The 19,264-nt window shown below is 40.6% G+C and overlaps 1 protein-coding gene across 2 annotated transcripts in view; it reads right to left on the bottom strand.

The window, feature by feature from the left end:
- Window positions 1-19,264, bottom strand: part of LOC124721594 (IDLSRF-like peptide) — a 220,561-nt gene that overhangs the window by 38,717 nt on the left and 162,580 nt on the right. For both annotated transcript variants that reach the window (XM_047246644.1, XM_047246645.1), the window contains exon 3: window positions 581-733. In XM_047246644.1, coding sequence (XP_047102600.1) covers window positions 581-733 — 153 coding nt within the window. The remainder of the gene's footprint in view (window positions 1-580; window positions 734-19,264) is intronic.

Below are 19,264 nucleotides of genomic sequence, written 5' to 3'. Positions count from 1 at the left end.
CAGCTACATTACCATCTCAGCCGTTAAGGGCCTCATACAAAGTAATTTGTATCACAAAAAGTAAAGCAGCTGATATAATAATTCTAGTGATGTATGTAGTGGCCAATTTGTCCTATCACTTAGATAGATGGGTAAATTCTACTCTTATCTTCTTTTCTTAGTCTATATACTTCAGAACAACTATCGGATTCGGTGAAGAATCCCATCTGTATTGATGCAGTTTCGAGCTGAAGGCCTAGATATGCTGTAGATGAATGGAATTTCAGTAAATAAATTAATTTAATTACTGTATTTTATACGGTTTTAGAAATTCCAATGTTCCACGTGCAGGAGTCTGGGAAGGAACCTGTAGATTCAATTGATTACTGTGTTGTATATGGCTATACAGGGCGATGTAGCTGCCACTACTGATGTCTTACGCGACCCCTGTAAATGAAGGCGTTCTACGTATAGGAGTTGAGGGAAGAGCTCTTTTCCTTAAAAAGGTTCATAGTAAATTTGGGTGAACCTAAAGTATATTTCTGTAGACGACCAGAATATGGCGCAACGACGAGAGAAACAAGGAGGTAAATAAACTTACCTGAAAGAGCAATAGCGACCTTCTCGACTCCTCCGAGTGGTGCCAGGGCGTCTCTGGCTTTGTTTCCAAAGAGTTTCTCAAGGTAGTTTGGTCCGTGGCTCGCTAGAAGTGACTGTAGAAAGGATGCTGTCTCTTCAACTGGTGGTCGCTTTGCTGCAAACAGTGACATGATTTTAACATTTGATTTGAGTACAAGTATACATTATTATTGTTATTTACGTAGTCGCCTTGTCTATGAGTACTGCACCTAGCAACCGTCGTGACATATGATGCAATTTCCAAAATTTATGGATGTCTGTCAACACTCGGTTCTTCAAAATATTATCTATAATTTTTCCAAAAGAAAGAATGGAACACAAAATTATTTATATACTTGTTTTCACGAAATTTATACGTATCAGTTTACCGTTTCTATTCACACATCGTTTTTTAAGAGATTGTTGATACTGTATTCACGTTTTCAGAAAGGAATGGAGTTTTTACGCTGTTCTAATGAATTTCCGTGCATTTGAATTATTATGCTGAGCTCTAATCTAAGGAGTTTATGCTCACACGCTTACCTTTCAACCGTAAAATATTATTACTTGTATTTATACTCCAGAGCGTGATGAAAGCTTCTTATTTTGTCAGAACACACCATATGGAAGCGATTCAGTTTATTTCTTCCCTATAATACTAATTCAAAGCTAACAGGAACGGAATGTTTCGACAATTTGTACGTAAAGTGTAGACTCGATAGTTTTACACAATGCGGTAAACTCAGGTTACCAAGATCAGAAGAGTATCGGCAGATCAGCGTGTTGGTCTTAGGCAGCTTTCCATGTTAGGTCAGGATACATCCGAGATGATTCGCTGTAATACACACGATATGCAAACCAGTAAAATATCGACACACACGCACACACACAACGTCAACAGATGATACGATTCAGAGACAGACAACTTATATTTTAAAGCGAAAAATGACTTTTCATGACAAGGAAGACATTTGGCCACAGAAACCAAGACACATGATGATTGTGAATCCCTCATCAGAAACAGAGCACTAGTACGGGACGAAGCAAAAAAGTAAAGAAACAGTTCTATAACACTGATACATCTTAATATCTGTAGTTGATGGTCGTAATCGCTAAGAGTCGAAAATTTTGTTGCAGCTGGAAACAGCAATCTGTTTCTGTTGTAATCATTACAAATCCCCAGTTAAGATGGTACGTAACAATATGCTGGTTAGTGTAGATGAACGAGTTATCCGACCCTACGTTCACACTCAACTTCCCACTAGTTATCAGTTTACCAACTAGCGCCAGCACCATTTCATGGATTACAAATGCTCCAAACCACTACAACTGTGGAATGCATCCGTTGCTGCTATATTATTGTGTTTGGTATCAATCCATAATTAGCAACATGTGTGTATCCATCTGCTTTTAATGTGCTACAGCGTCACAGATGTTACGTGTTATCAAATCTATAATTACGTTAAGTCATCGTTATCTGATCACTGATTCAGTTAGAAACAATAATGAACTATAAAGTTCATACATTTTTAAGGTTGTGAAATGTGAAGAAGGTAAGCTAAGAGAAACACTAGAATCTATGTGACTGAATTTTTTGAGGAGTTAATGTAACTATGACACATAAGCAATGACACATTCCAAGGAGAACTGAAAATATTCGCCGAGAAACTGAAAACTATACAGATAACACAGCATAAATAAACTATATGAATGAGAGAATACTTACATAGCAACCATAGCATAGAAGAATCTTCGGGAGACTAAGCAATGGATTGATAGAGGGATTGTACGTGGCAGCTATGCGTAATTTGATAAGGAGAATGATAACAATGAAGTATGTTTCACATTGTTGCTCCAATAGTCTCTCTGTTGCTGAATAATGAGCCATTCCCTTTCTGAGTAGCAACGAATTTTGCTCAATATACGCGACAATTTGATCATATGTCCAAATTTTGCAATAAAATTGACTTTTTTGTGGTTTAGTGCTAAAATTTCTGCTTTTTTTATTAACAATGTATTTTAGTCTATATTCCATCAAAAACTTGTTTATGTTGGTGTTTTCGTTAGCCACGTCAGACCCAACTAGTTCGCGTCGTACAGGACATCGGTGAAATGTGGAAGATTTGGGCGCGAACGGGAGCTGCCTATCTTGCAACTATAAAGTCGTGGAGATGCGTACTGACTCTGTGAAAAATGCAATAACAGAGAGGATTCGCGTGACTGAAATTATCTTTGCACCACAGGTTAAATACTGTGGTGAAAGAAATATACAAACGCCAAAAACACATACCACTACCATGTCCCATACGGTGCAGCAGAAGCGTTAGCGTTCAAAAAAGCTTCCAGTCGTCTCCGAATGAATAAATACAGGACCTGTATGGTTTTCAAGGGAACCTTATCCTTTTCTTCCTGCAAAAAAATGGCACATTCGGCTAACGATAATGAAGCTGGATAGCGATCACGCGTCGTTCTCTCCAAAGTAGACCGTAAAGGCTTAATAACAATGAGATTGGCGAGTGTGGTGGCTAGGGAGGACGCGAAAAATCAGCCTCGCCCTCACAAACAATAAACAATGCCAGCTGTGTGAACAGGGCCCTGCTGTCTTCGAACAAAGGATCACCACTGCGGAACAAACGTAGTACCATGGACCGGACATGATCAGCTAACACAGTCACATAATTCTTGGCAGTTCTTCGACTTTGCCGAGTAACCATGGTGTACTACGATATGGCTGCCCAAATCAACTATGAAACCTCGCCATATTCCACTCTTGAGGTGTAAACTCGTATAGAGGCGGGAAAGAGTGTGCAACAGGACTCAACCGAAAAAATTATTTGCTTCTGTCGCTCCATAGTCCAGGATTTGATGACCGCATCATCAAGTTTACCCCTTACGGGCATTTGCATAACCAATGTGTGGTTTTGGAATTTCATCTCGCCCTACAATTCCCAGTTTTTGGAGCTCCCTTCGCATTGTTTTGTTACTGACATGGTTTGCGAGTGCAGTCCTGCAGTAAATTTTGCAGCTGTTGTCCTTTGCTTTTCGTCACAATGTTCTTCAATGACCGACCGTCATGCCCACTCAGTACTCACATTCATCCACGCTGTGTCTTTCCGTTTTCCCTGTATGCGGTATAAATCTACGATACGGTGCCTCTTGAAACACCAAACGCTTCGGCTACCTTAGTGACGGAAGCAACCACCATATGAGCACCATCAATTTCCCCACGTTCCAATTTACTTAGCTCCGACATGATTCACGGCCAGTCACACAGAACACTGTTGTGGCCGTGACTGACACTTCCAGCATAATGAGGACACTGGAGAGTAGCCGTTTGTGTCCAAATACAATAGCGCAACCTACAGGTTTTTCTAGCATCTGCATTTATTTTCAAGCATTCATTTCTCACTGTTTTCCACATTTTTGTCCAACCCTTGCATTTGCATCTTCTTAAGCTATGCTGTGCAAGTCATGCTTTTATTCTTTCGTCAAACTGACCTTTTTTAATTTTATATTTCTGTTTGCGTACTGTACATTTTCGAGGGTATTTTCGGCTTTCGTATCGTTTTTTTTTTTAATTTCGACTTATTTATACATCGAATAAACTTGTTATTTTATTTCAGTTGAAATTAGTAATAAGATAAGTATTTGCGTTTTCTGTTATTTTTTGTTTTGTTGTTGTTTCTTGTCTTTTGTTGTAATAACCCAAAGTCAGATTCTTGCATATTACCATATAATTATGGTTTCCGACATATTCTACTTTATTGGAAACTTTTTGCGTGAGAAGGTGTGTTACTTCGTGACCATCACTTCACAGCAAGGACTTTCCTTACATTTATCGTTGATTTTTTTACACCACGAATGTTACAAGTCTGGCATGCTCGCTTTTGGGGCACTAAGTGTAACCACTTACTAAACTGAAGTAGATTTTTGAGGCTGATAATTCTAATGATTTTGTCGGAGGTCACTGCGGCTGGTGGCTGTTACGCTGTGTCGCGATACTGGTAGTGTAGTATACAGCTGCATTAATGTCACTCCTCACTGCAAAAAAGTCAGTTTTATGCAAGAGTAGATGAACAACGAATGTAGGTACTTAATATATACTGAGGAGGCAAATAAACTGGTACACCTGCCTAATATCGTGTAGGGCCTCCGCGAGCACGCAGATGTGCCGCAGCACGACGTAACGTGGACTCGACTAATTTCTGAAGTAGTGATGGAGGAAATGACACCATGAATCCTGCAGGGCTGTCCATAAATCCGTTAGAGCACGACGGTGTGAAGATCTCCTCCACACAGCACGTTGCAAGGCATCTCAGATCTCCTCAATAATGTTCATGTCTGGTGGGGCTGGTGGCCAGTGGAAGTGTTTAAGCTCAGAAGAGTGTTCCTGGAAACACTCTGTAGAAATGCTGGTCGTGTGGGGTGTCACATTGTTCTGCCAAAGTCCGTCGGAATGCACAATGGACATGAATGGATGCAGGAGATCAGAGAGGATGCTTACGTATGTGTTACCTGTCAGAGTCGTATCCTGTCGTATCAGAGGTCCCATATCACTCCAACAGCACACGCCCCACACCACTACAGATTCTCCACCAGCTTTAACAGCCACTGCTGACGTGCAGGGTACATGGATTTAGGAGGTTGTCTCCATACCCGTACACGTCCATCTGCTCGATACAATTTGAAACGAGACTCGTCCGGCCAGGCAACATGTTTCCAGTCACCAACAATCGTTTGTCAGTGTTGACGGGACCGGGAGAGGCGTGAAGCAATGTTTCGTGCACTCATCAAGGGTACACGAGTCGGTACTCGGCTCCGAAAGCCCATAATGATGATGTTTCGTTAAATGGTTCGCATTCTGACACTTGTTGATGTTCCAGCACTGAAATCTGTAACGATTTGCGAAAGTGTTGCACTTCTGTCACGTTGAACGGTTCTCTTCAGTCGTCGTTGGTCCCGTTCTTGCAGGATCTTTTTCCAGCCGCAGCGATGTCGGAGATTTGATGTTTTACCGGATTCCTGATATTCACGATACACTCCTGAAATGGACGTACGGGATAATCCCCGCTTCATCGCTATCTCGGAGATGCAGTGTCCCATCGCTCGTGCGCCGACTTTAATAGCACATTTAAACTCACCTAAATCTTGATAAACTGCCATTGTAGCAGCAGTAACCAATCTAACAACACTACCAGACACTTGTTGTCTTATATAGGCGTTCCCGATCGCAGCGCTGTTTTTTTTCTGTTTACATATCTCTGTATTTGAATACGCATGCCTATACCTGTTTCTTTGGCGCTTCAGTGTATTATTACCCATGATATTTTACTCGACTGGTGTTAGTGATATCAGGGTTTCAGTGAGTTTCAAATTATTTACCAACTTTTTCTTCTTCGTTGTTCGTATTTCCTCCCCGTATCTGCAGTGGCCCCCATCATGAATAATTTCACTGACGTAGGGCTTCGTCGCACTATACTGTTTCCTTAGATTTAGCTAGCTTATTTAATTTCTTCCATAATTCACTTGTCAGTTTCCCTCAAAATGTCACTATTATAATTCTATGGCCCTGCATCACAAAGGAATATCGAAGATTGTTTAGTGGTATGAAGTACTACGTAGCCTGGGATATACAGATTTTGCAAAATAGACTGACTCACTTTCAAGAAAATCTGTTCTAACAGCGCTTGAGAAACCAGGCGTTAATTCGACTAATGTTACTGTTCCGAAGAATATAAACATTACTGTTATTAAAAATAGTATTAGACATTATCAACAAAGTGAGAAATTCACAAATGATGGAGGAGTCATGCAAGAAGATCTCATACTATCAGCAGTGCTAGAGGAAATTTTACACTGGAAACTGAGCAGCGAATACGGGTAGGTGGGTTGTACCTGAACCATCTTTATGTAGTGGATGACACTGCACTGTTTGCGTCAAGAGTGGATAAAATTTAACCACCAATGGACTTACTTAGTTCAGTTAGTTTCAAATATTTCTTGAAAATAGATAAAAGTAAGGTTAAAGTAATGTAGCATTTAGTTATCTCGAATAACTAAAAACACAAATTAGCAATGAGGCCCACAGGAAAAGTTGTTATATTAATAGCTGTGGATGCAAATGACTGGGTAAACAAGAGAAGAAAGCGAAAGAAAACAAAGCTTTCGATGAGTCTGAAAAGAAAAGCGTGCTAGGAATGCATATTATGAGTTTTAGCATATCAGAGAAGAGCATCTCAAAATTGAACGTTGCTGAGCGATCAGCAGCAATATGCATGTTGAAATTACCAGGAGGGACAGAAAAGAAAGTAAATTGATAATGGAACAGACGGGGTTATGGGATGTGGTTATAACCGTAATGAGAGTGAAATGGAGATGGTTAAACTGTAGATAAGCGAACGGATGATTGATGGACCAAGGAAGTTCTTCGCTTGATGCCAAGAGATCAGTAACGACAAAGACGACGACCAGATGCAGGTGGTTTAATGACATTAGAAACATCAGGAAACAACACTGATTCTTAGGGCTGAAAGCTGTAATTCCTTAAAAGGTTCAGAGCACATTATTACACATGACTGGAAGTCAAATGGCTGACAATGATGATGATAATAATGATGTTCATAATGACAATAACTCATTATTGGTATGTCACTCGGGGTCTACCCCTTCAATTCAAAGAGTTCTGTGACAGGTTCAGTAAAAAGTAGAGGAAAGTTAAGATGTTCGTTTCAATGCTTCAACTGTTCCACACAGTCTTCCCCTACATCAGCACAGTACACAGAGCTTTCATACAATCATGAGAAACTATCCGAATAGTACGAGGGTTACCCAGAAAGTAGTGCCCTCGTTTTTTTTCGAGGATTCTTTATTGAACATAATGAGAATTACACACATGAAAGAATGGTGTCTTATCTATACACCCTATTTTCCACGTAATCTCCATCCCGTTCTATTGTCTTCCTCCAGCGTGAAACAATGGCGTGTATCCCCTGTCGGTACCAATCCCTGTCCTGGTGGCGGAGCCAGTGCTTCTCTGTGTGAGTCACCTCCTCATAGTCCTCAAAATGTCTTCCACGAATGACATCCTTTAATGACCGAAACAAGTGGAAGTCCCAAGAGGCTAGGTCAGGTGTGGTAGGTCTCAGGTGTGACAGCCGTGGATGGTCTCCCCCGAACGCTGCAAATCGTGTTCTGCCGAACCGCCTTCTGATGACCTCACCCTCCGTGCCCAGCGAATAGCTGTACTTCTGTGGACAGCAGATGCTCTATAGACTTTGCACAAGCGTTTGTGAATATTCCTCACAGTTTCTTTTTCTGCAGCGATAAATTCAATGACGGCACCTTGCTTGTAGCGTAGCTCACCTAAAGACGTCATTTTGAAACTGTCGTGCAGCTACGTTATCTGTCGGAAGTGACGGAAACTTGGCGCGCCCACCCAGGAGACTTCAGCGTAACGTAACGTTTCGCATTCGTAGCATTGATTTCGGCTGAGAACGAAAATGCCGTGCGTTACTTTCTGGGCAACCGTAGTACTTCTTTGGAATGTTGTTCAACATGTGCGTCATTGTCGCACCTTCCTCGGTCTTGGTCAACCATCAGAGAGCCATTCCGCACTGCGTCGTTTTCTGGTAGGTTAGTGCTGGTAACAACAAGTCAATTTTCCAGTGATGATTTTTTCCATATTTTAGTTTCAATCACGTTGTTGCAGACGCCGACGCCTCGTTGCTTTTGTTGGGATCTCGAGGTGTACAGGTTAGATTTTGCAAGCAATTTTCTCTTCCTGCAAACGTCGTGGAGAATATCTTGAACCCTTGATTTATAGACGTTCCGTTCCTTTTTCCGTTGCTATTTGTGACACAACAACGTTGACACACCACGGGTGCACGTCCATCCGCTGCTCTAAAACTGACTGATCGAATGCACGTCTGCCACCGCAGTTACTGCGCTGACGTCGCTTGTACGTCAGAAATTAAAAGCGTCGCGGAACCTTTTGGACGGACGGCGTGTATAAAACTTTTCTCTTTTTCAGATTCAGACATGATTTCATGAAGTGCTTCTACTGCGCTTAATCATCTTTTCAAGCCCTGAAATGTAACCTAAGATATTTAGTTTTCTACTCGCACTCTTTGTAGCATAATTTTGAAAATTTCTTTTTTATTCCTGGTACTGAGTACAATTTTCTCTTCATTCGTATTAAATACTTTGTATTTCATACAATACGGATAATTTTTTTTATTATTGCAAATAATATTTCCACATCTCAGTGATTCCCCCATTTTTCGCAAAACTATGACAGTGATACAGGAGTCCCAGCACACAGTCAAAAGCTTTCCTTAACTGTTTTAGCAGTTTTAGAAATACATCTCCGTGATTTAGTTTCACTGAATATCGTTCTCTATACAGGTGCTGTATTGTGCACAAGACTGTTTATGGATTTTCCTGGACAGTTGTTTTCGCATGATTATTAGGTTGGTGCATAAGTTCGTAGCGTTTTTGAGTTGTATGTTGGCATTCCGATTGCTCTGGGTTTAGCTATCGATTATCATTTTTTTATTTCTAGTTCACTGTTGCTATTTGAATTAATGTATTGTCATTTTGTCATTTGGAGATAGTAAGTGGAGCTGTTGACACTAGAAAATGGAGCGCCAAGTGGAGAAATCGGAACATTTCCAACATATTCTGACGTTTGAGTTACAGAGACGGGCAACAGCAACGGAGGCAGCCAGAAACATTTGCGCCGTGTATGGGGATAACGCCATTGGACAGAACCAGGCAAGAAAATGGTTTTCTCGTCCTAAGGAGGATCGTTTTGGCATTCGTGACACACCCTACTCTCAGGGAGACCTTCGGCGTTTGATGAATATCGTTCAAACGCATTAATCCACAATGACCCATGTCAGTGTACCTGAAAACTGGCAAATGCGATGAACTGTGATCATTCCACATAGTGCACAATCTTGCATGGAATGTGTAAGGTAAAAAAATCGGGTGTGTGGGTACCGCATGCTCTAAAACAAAATCGCAAATATCAGCAAGTTGCCATTTGTGCATCTCTGCTTGCTCGTCATCAATTGGCTCGTGAACAACACACGCCATTCCCATCCTATATCGTTACTGATGACGAGAAATGGTGTCTTTATGCTAACATACGGGGAAAAAAAGGAATGATTGAGACCAAACAAAGCAGAGACTCCACGTACGAAGACCAGAGCGGATCCACAAAAGATAATGTTATGCATCTCGCGGGACAGCGACGGAGTGGTGTACTACAAATTGCTTCCCGAAGGTGTAGTCATCACTGCTAACATTTATTGTTAACAATAATTGAGAAGTCTTTCAGACGCAATCCATGAATAAGACCAGGAAGACGGCGTGAAGTGATACTACTCCACGATAATGCTCGCACGCATTCTGCTAGACTGACAAAAAAACACCATACAGGGATTGCGTTCCGAAGTCATTCCGTACCCATCTTATTTACCCAATCGTGCGCCCTCAGATTTTCACCTTCTCCGCTCTCTATCGAACAACCTTCAAGGAACTTCCTTTTGGGATGAAAATGCGATCAGGACATGGCTCGACGATTTCTTCGCCTCAAAACTACGTGATTTCTACAGTCTCCGAATCTAAAAGTCACCCCATCGGTTTCCGAAGATCCGCTTGGCTATCCAGGCGGGTCGGGGAATGACATGGCACCCCATTAGTATACTGTGTAGGAAACCAGCATGGTAGATTTTTCACTATCGTAATACTAGCGCAGATGGTGTCTCTTTTACTAAGACAGTAGTTGCCTCTGAACTATGGGCGTCGTTTTAGCGTTAGATGAGGTTAATCTCAGTGCTTTCTCCAAATCATATAGGACGTATCCAATAATGAATGGCAACAAATGAAGCGAAAAAAAATTTTCTTGTGATTAACGACGTGGGTGAAACGTAGTCGGATTATCGTCCTTGTTATTCGTTCCGCAATAGACAAAGAAAAGCCCTTTGCTCTGTTTTAATTGCAGAGTTGGCGGCGAAAATTGAGAACTCGCCGAACTTTTTCCTCGCCATTAATGCCGTGAAATTTGTTCTTAAGACAAGGAAATGAGGTTGCCAGAAACACAATCAGAAAAAGCTTTATCAACTTAAATCAAGAGTTAACAGCGCATTATAAGTATTCTAAAGACATAAGGCCCTCGCGCCACTGATTGGTATTTTTCTAAATTCTCGCATAAAATAATAGCAACCAACAATTTTCAAATCTGCTTATAGAAATACGTATAACTTAGAATGTTTCAGGACTCCATGAGAGTACCGCTTAGTTAGTGTTTACTTGTAATGAATGATGAACACTATCTGACCATACTGAGATGAACACGTATCGTTGATAGAGATACGATTTACGAACTTTCGCCTGCTTGGCAAGGAAAGAACTGCATTCAGCTTGTGCTTTCATTTGCTAACGAGGCTTTCAATTAACTTACATCACATCTCTAATCCATATTACTTACAGAATGGTACCAAAGCCATTTTGCGAATTGCATTGGCGTCCTCTCGAGCAGGTCGCACGTTCTAATTAGTCTCCTTTATACTAAGAAAGGTACTACTTAGGTCCAGCCAAGACGTTCATGATTATGACTCCTCGGAAATCATTAATTTCGTGTCTCTTTTGGTCAGGATGTTTTCGCGTACAAACTTAGTTCCAACAGTTTTCAGTAAAAAATGGCTACTCTGTCTTGTCTTTCTGCTGACATTATGGGTTTACAAGTGTGTGGAGTGCTGTAAATGGAATATCACTGTGTAAGTGTGTGCTTAAATGGTCTGTATAGTGTAAAAGTTGTACTTCAGGTACAGCAGGCATCAGCGGTATTCGCCACGCACGCTGCTTCATTAATGCGTCTTTGGTCACCCGCTACACATTGCCAAATAGTGCCTGCGTAAATACTGCGAACGCTGGATTGCCTGCGATTGGCTTAGTAGATGAGTGCCTACGGATGGTACTTTTTCTTTTCTGACAGATTTTATTAACAATTCTGTATTCAAATGTATGGATATGTTAGCCGAACTGGAAACAGTGAAATAGAACAGAAGTATTTTGCGGAAATAATAAAAATAGCTACTACTGTATTGTGGAAAAAGAGAAGTAAGCAAGGAAAACACAACACATGGACGTCTACACACTTGAGTTTTGAAGATTTACGATACTGTTTTGAGTAGAAGAGGGAAGAAGCCAACAGCTTCTTTTTTCTTAGCATGAAGTACGTCAAGATGACTAATATTTACTTCAAATTAGATGCTACACTGTACATAAGTTTCACTGATGATCTATTCAGTTAAACTGTAGATTTGTCATATTTCCCATGTAGCTGTCAGGTAAAATTATTATGATACAATCATTCTCTGAAAATTGTTTCGAGCAGTTAGTTCATGAGACCACTCGACTAGTAAATAGTTGTGAAAAGACACTTGACCTCTTGGCAAAAAATAGTCCTGAGATAATAAAGGATCAAAACAGATACAGGAAACAGTGAACACAAGATTGTCGTAGCGAGACTGAATACCGTAACTCCCAAACTACCAAAATAAAAAATAAAAACAAATGTACGTCTATTCAAAAAAGTAGATAAAATTTCGCTTGACGCCTTCGTGAGTGGCAATATCTACTCTTTCCAAATTAACAACTGAAGTATAGACCAGATGTGGCTAGAATTCAAAGAAATACTATCGGCAGCAATTGAGAGATTTTCGCCAAATGAATTAACAGAAGACGGAGGTGATCCCTCATGGTACGCAAAACAGGTACAGAACAATGTTGTAGAAACAACAAAAAAAGCATGCCAAATTTAACGAAAGCAGAATCTCAAGGAATCGCGATCTATTACAGAAGCTCGAAATTTAGTGCGGACTTCAATGCGAGAAGTTAATACAACGAAACTTTGTCTCTAAACCTGGCAGAAAATCCAAAGAAATGAAGTATGCCAGCGGCAAGACACAACCAATATCTTCTCTGGCGTCAGAAATGGAAATACTATTGACGACAGTGCTGCTAAAGCAGAGTTACGAAACACAGCCTTCCGAAATACCTTCAACAAAGAAGACGAAGTGAATATTCCAGAATGCGATTCAACAATTGACAACATGAATAGCTTAGAAGTAGATATTCTCGGAGTAGTGAAGCAATTTAAATGACTTAAAAAGCAAGTCTTTCGGTACAGATTGTATACCAATTAGTTTCCTTTGAGAGTATGCTAATGAAATAGCTCCATACTTAACACTGGTATACAACCGCTCGCTCGACGAAAGGTCCGTACCCAAAATCTGGAAAGTTGCTGAGGTCACACCAGTTTTCAAGAAAGGCTATAGGAGTAATCCACTAAATTACAGGCCCATATCATCAACGTCGATATGCAGCAGGTTTTTGGGACATATATTGTATTCGAACATTATAAACTACCTGGAAGAGTACGGTCCACTGACACATGGTTCACACAGATTTAGAAAACATCGTTCTTGTGAAACACAACTATTTCTTTATTCTCACGAAGTAATAAGTGCTATCGACAAGTGATTTCTAATCGAGTCCATATTTTTAGGTATCCAGAAGGCTTTTAACACCGTACCTCACAAGCGTCTTGTAATCAAATGGCATGCTTACGGAATATCGTCTCAATTATGCGACTGTATTCAGGATTTCCTGTCATGTAGGCCACAGTTCGTAGTGATTGATGGAAAGTCATCGAGTAAAACACAGGCAATTTCTGGCGTTCCCCAAGGTATAGTTATAGGCGCTCTTCTGTTCCTTATCTATGTAAGCGATTTAGGAGACAAGCTAAGCAGCACTCTTAGGTTCTATGCAGACGACGCTGTCGTTTATCGTCTAGTTCAGTCATTAGAAGATCAAATCCAATTGCAAAACGATTTCGTTAAGATATTTCTATGGTGTGAAAACTGGCAGTTGATCCTAAATAATTAGAACTATGAGATCATCCATATGAGTGCTAAAATGAATCCGTTAAATTTCTTATACACGATAAATGAATCAAACCTAAAGACCGTAAATTCGACTAAATACCTAGGAATTACAATTACACACAGAAAATGTTGTGAGGAAAGCGAACAAGAGACTGCATTTTTTATCGGAACACTTAGAAGATGCAACAGATGTACTAAAGAGATTGCTTACACTACACTTGTCCGTCCTCTTTTGGAGTAATGCTGCGTGGCGTAGTATCTTTACCAAATAGGATTAACGGAGTACATAGAGATTGTTCGAAGAAGGACAGCACTTTCTGTACTACTGAGAAATAGGGGAGTGTCATGGACATGATACAGGATTTGGGATGGAAATCATCAAAACAAAGGCGTTTTCCATTGCGGCAGGATTTACTCATCTCACGGAATTTCAACTACCAACTTTCTCCTCCGAAAGCGACAACATTTTGTTGATCCGATCTACATATGGAGTAACGATCATCGTAACAAAACAAAGGAAATCAGAGATCGCACGTAAAGATATAGGTGTTCGTTTAATCCGAGCGCTGTTCGAGAGTGGAATGACAGAGAATTAGTGTGAAGGTGTTTTGGTTAACCCTTTGCCAGGATCTTAAGTGTAGATGTAAATGTACATGAAGCCCATTCCTTTTTACTTTACTTCAGGAAGGCATTGGATACCGTTCCACACTGTTTTTTAACGAACAAAATAGGAGCTTACCGAGTATCGGACCAGATTTGTGAGTGGATCCGGGATTTCCTTGAAGGTAAACCTCAACATGTCGCTCTTAATGGAACGAAGTCGAGAAATATAAATGTAGCTTCATGAATACCCGAAGAAAGAGTGATAAGGCTGTTACTGTTTATATTATATATAAATGATCCAGTGAAGAACGTCAGAAGCCCGATCAAGCTATTTACAAATGATGTTGTTGACTATAAGAAGGTAACAACGCCAGAAGACTCTACAGACTACTGGTGAACGGTGCATGCATAGGCAGTTGAACCTAAACGTAACGCATTTAACATACGGCAGGTACATAGTAGAAGAACTCCATCATTGTACTGTTGCACTATTGACAAAAAATCAGTGGATACAGTATTTACTGTAAAATATCTAGAAGCAGCCATTCGGAGCGACTTCACTCAGATTCGTAGGAATAATCTCAAGCAAATGTTATTCATCCCAGAAAAAAGTCGCTTACAAAACACTTGTTCAACCTATTCCTGAGTATTGCTCATCAGTCTTGCACCCTTAACAGGTTGAACTAAGTGAGTAGAAAGATAAGATCCTAGAGGATTGTGACGATTCGTCACGAGATGGTTTACTTTGCGGGAGAGTGTTATGGAGATGCTCGCCAACCTGGAGGGGCTTAGCTTTCTCAACGTTCGGCTCACGAACTGATGATGACGACAAATTCGAGACATTGGAGATAATACGGAGGTTTATGGACAGTCTCTCTTTTCACGCACAATTAGTCAATGGAGCAGAGAATGGACTGACCTAGGTGGCACAGTGATTAGCACACTGGACTCGCATTTGGGAGGACGTCGGTTCGAACCTGTATCCGGACCTACTGATTTAGGTTTTCCGTGATTACCATAAATCACTTCAGTTAAATGCCAGGATGGTTCTTTGAAAGGGCGCGGTCGACTGCCTTTCCCATCCTCCTCTAATCTGATGGGACCGATGACCTCTCTGTTTGGTCCCCTTCCCAAATCAACCAACCAATCAACAGGGGTCAGGTAAAGACACAAGAAATGCCCCCCCCCCCCCCCCACCACACAAGATGACTTGTGGAATATACATTAGATAATCTTACAGTAAACTTATTTTTCTCTGCCCAACTACATTCTATACGCTTTGAAGGAACATTTTATGTTGGGAAAACGAAGCTATTTCTTAAGCTTGTAAGTGCCTTAACACGATTGGTGTGGTGGTAGATTCTTTTGTAACGGAACCGTTTGGTCCCCAATCACTTTAAAATCTACATAGCCACATGCGTACTAGATAGGTGACCATATTTACCATAACGCTGTGGCAGGAAATGATTAACAGCATTACGAACACGATAAGATGTTTGCTAGCCAGTAGCGGAGTACCCCGTCACTAGTAACTTTGCAGTGCCTCAGCACTGAGGCGGAAACGCTGAACAAGATCCCACGAACGCAGTAATGGCAGCCACTCTGCAGGACAACGGTAATATTTCCACACTGTGATGCAAAGCTGTATAGAATTACCACAGTGGTCAGTGGTGGTCCAAATAATTGTCACTTTGAAAACCTCGCTTAATGCGACTGCACAGTGTGTTTCAAAGTCTTTGCGGCAGATCTTGCGTAGTAGATCACGTCATGGGGAACACTTTATGTTGAAGTCAAACTGTTCTCTGATCCATTCCGTAGATGATAGGCGTCATTTTGTAATCGGTTATGCTTCTCTGACGAAGCAGGCATAAACACTCTGTGCCGTAGGTATGTAATGTGTTTCGCCTATCATGCAGTCATCAGCTCCATGTGAAAGGCACTAGGCTGATCACCCTTGAAGTTCCTCATTCACTTCTAAAACTTCTTTCTCCACTTAGAGAGGCCCATTTTTATATTTTTGTTGTTGAAAATCGTTCTATCAATTTACTAGGTTAGGTGGTATGCTGTACACGTTGTTAATAGACCCTGCACGTTCAGTGAAATCTTGTCGTTACAGGGCCGGCGTATGCTAAATGTCCTCGAAAATGTTGTCTCTAAAAAAAGATAATTTCCTCAATGACTCTGAAACACCCTTCATGTTATGCCGTGATCCATGTTTCAGTACCGTACGTCTCTATCTACATCTTCTGCTTCTACAGTCAGCAACCTGTTCACGGGGTGTGTCGGACGGTACGAATATACACTACTATTGCTGTGCACCGAAGCGAATAAAGCTCATATTTATAGAGTCAACGTTTCATTTCTGAATAGCTTCTTTGCACAGGATACTACTTATATTAGCTCTGATGCGTGATACACTTTTTGATGCACAGCAAGTAACGATATTTCACCACAATTTTTGGAATTTATAAGTACCATCTTCCTAAACACTCCATGGTCTCCACATCTTGATGAACTCTTCCTAGCTTGACGTTTTAGTGTTGCAGTTCCACCTTCACAAATAAGTCTAACAGCTGACAGACGCATTAAGTTGGAAAGTGTTGAAATATTTGGTGGAGAGACTACAAACAATAACAAAAAGTTTCTCTAGTTAGTAAGTTGCACAAATCTCCTCAACTACACATTAATTAGAACTGTATTTTCTACATCATCGAGTTCTGGGAACCGTGGAACTATTAAAAATGATACTGATGATTTGCTTCTTCAACTTTCATTTTTTTGGGGGGGGGGGAAGGCATTTTTCCATCCGCTCCATGAGCTATTTTCTGTTCAATTCGAAAACTGACAAGCTTTTCTCCATTTCTTAGGAGCTCCAGGCATACTTTTTGTCCGTTTCTCAATTTTATTGTTTTGTTTGTTTATTTAATCTTCGTCCAAGTATTGAAAATTTTTCGCAGGTAGTGTACAATCTCACAGTGATTAAACTTCATAGACACAAAGAATATGGGACGTCTTTACCGGAATGTGTATGAGGTTCGGTTGATTATTGTAATGGAGCCAAAAAAAATTATTACGTTTACGTCTTCGTGCGACTTCTGCCTCTCTTACTTTGTCCTTAAGCGAGATGGACGTTGGGGACTGTAGAATAATTCTGCAGTCTCTAGCAAATGCTCGCAATCTAAACTTCTTCAATAATGTTTCGCGAAAAGATCACCTTCTTCCCTCCAAGGAATCCTATCTACCCTTTCGGAGCAGATCTTTTATGCACAACACTAGTGGTCCTATTACACTTTTCTTGGCAATCCTGACGTTACGGTTTTCTCTGATGAAAATTTACCGTCCACAAAAACGAGCTAGTTTCTGTTATTCTAATATTCTCCGAGCCATCCACCTATTTCAGAATATACTCCACGTGCTAGGACTTCACTAACAGACTACAGTGTGATGCCAAGTCGAAGGCATTCTGGAAATGTAAAATTATTTATATCAGTTGGCCTTCATCCACGGATATCGAAATGTGTTTTAACAAGGCACACTTTGTTTCTTACGAGTGATGCTTTATAAAACCATACAGAGTTATGGATAGATTTTGTTTTGTCTCTAGGAAATGCATTATGTTCGAGAAAATCATGCTCAAACTCTTAGTATTTTGACTTTTATTCCACCATTGTTTTATGTAACTTTAGCAGATTGTTTACATCAGTGAAGATACTCTTGTAGAGTTGGTATGTGGATTCAAGCTTTCTATTCCTTCCTTTGTGATCATAGTTTAGCCATTTGATTGAGTGGCTTGTCGATAGTATTTTAGTTTTTGGTAACTTTTTCCAGTACCAGTTAATAGCAAATTCCGTACATTCGCATGTCGAGATCTGGAGGCATCTGTAATTTGGGAGGTTTGTGAGAAGACGGATTGATGCTACGGGTGGATTTCCGTCTTTCACTAAATCAGCTAGGTAAAGAATTTGATTAAAGATCTTCTGCTTCCTTTTTATTTCTTAATAAGTTTTTCTTGTTTTGATATTGCTGAGAAGAGGTAGCGTTTATTTCCATTTCGTACCTCACTGGTTCCTGTTTGCAGAAGATTTTGTATGACTACGTAGGCTTCTGTGTGTTATGCAGCTGCAGTACATATTTTCGTTAATCTTACAGAATTGGCAGAGACATTGGCAATTGCTTCTTCATCTCAGATAACGAATTACGAAGCTTGTACACACAAAATTATTGCGAATAAAAGATTTAATTTATTTCGTAAAAGATACGGCTAACACGATACATAATTTCAGAACAAGTAGTCTTAGAGTTTGATTGAAGAAGTTTTAGTTCCTTACCACTGTGGCGGTATGGAAATAAGGAGTATGATGGTCACTGGCACTTATATTTTGAAGCACAGTTCCCCTGATAGTGATATTCACCAGACGGCATGTTTAAGAAACGTTCTTCTCTTACGACTAGAGTATATCAACTACGCTGTCATTAGAAATAGGCTCCTAACTCTGATATTAAACTAAAAAGTGAGCCATGGCTGCACAGAGGAAACCATCCTAACATTCACCTGCATATTTTAAGGAAATTATGCTGAACATAACACAGAAACTTGGGCAGAGAAACGAAATTGACGACTTTTGGTATGGGTTGACTCCATTTCTCACTTTTCACTCTAATCGAGTTACGCGGCGTTGAATGCGACGGATCATAGCGTAACCTTGACTGAAAATAATTTAAAAAGGACTAGTTCACCCGCCCTGACCAAGGGATTTGACCCCCCCAGTTACCAAGTAGGGTTCCCATTCGGCAAAACAGCATTCACGTTTCCGTGTGCTCTTCGAGATTTAGGCCTTCCACGGTTTTCCCAAATCGATTAAAGCGAATCGTGGGATGGTTCCTCAGGAATAATTTCTTATCGTTGCTCTGTTCGAGTTCGTGTGCCATTTCTATAAAAAACTCGGCGTCGACAAGAGATAAACCACAAGTTTCCTTTTTTTCCCCTCTTGTTTTTAAAACCCGGCAGTGGTGACGTCACCTACCGTGTCGTACTAGCTGTCGCCCCAGACATGTAACAGGTTGTGTTCTAGGAACTGCACTGGGGGACTCTGAGTCGGCGGTGTTTGCAT

Source organism: Schistocerca piceifrons, chromosome X (genome assembly GCF_021461385.2).
Source record: "Schistocerca piceifrons isolate TAMUIC-IGC-003096 chromosome X, iqSchPice1.1, whole genome shotgun sequence".
Classification (NCBI taxonomy): domain Eukaryota; kingdom Metazoa; phylum Arthropoda; class Insecta; order Orthoptera; family Acrididae; genus Schistocerca; species Schistocerca piceifrons.
This window is presented reverse-complemented; position numbering and strand designations above follow the sequence as displayed.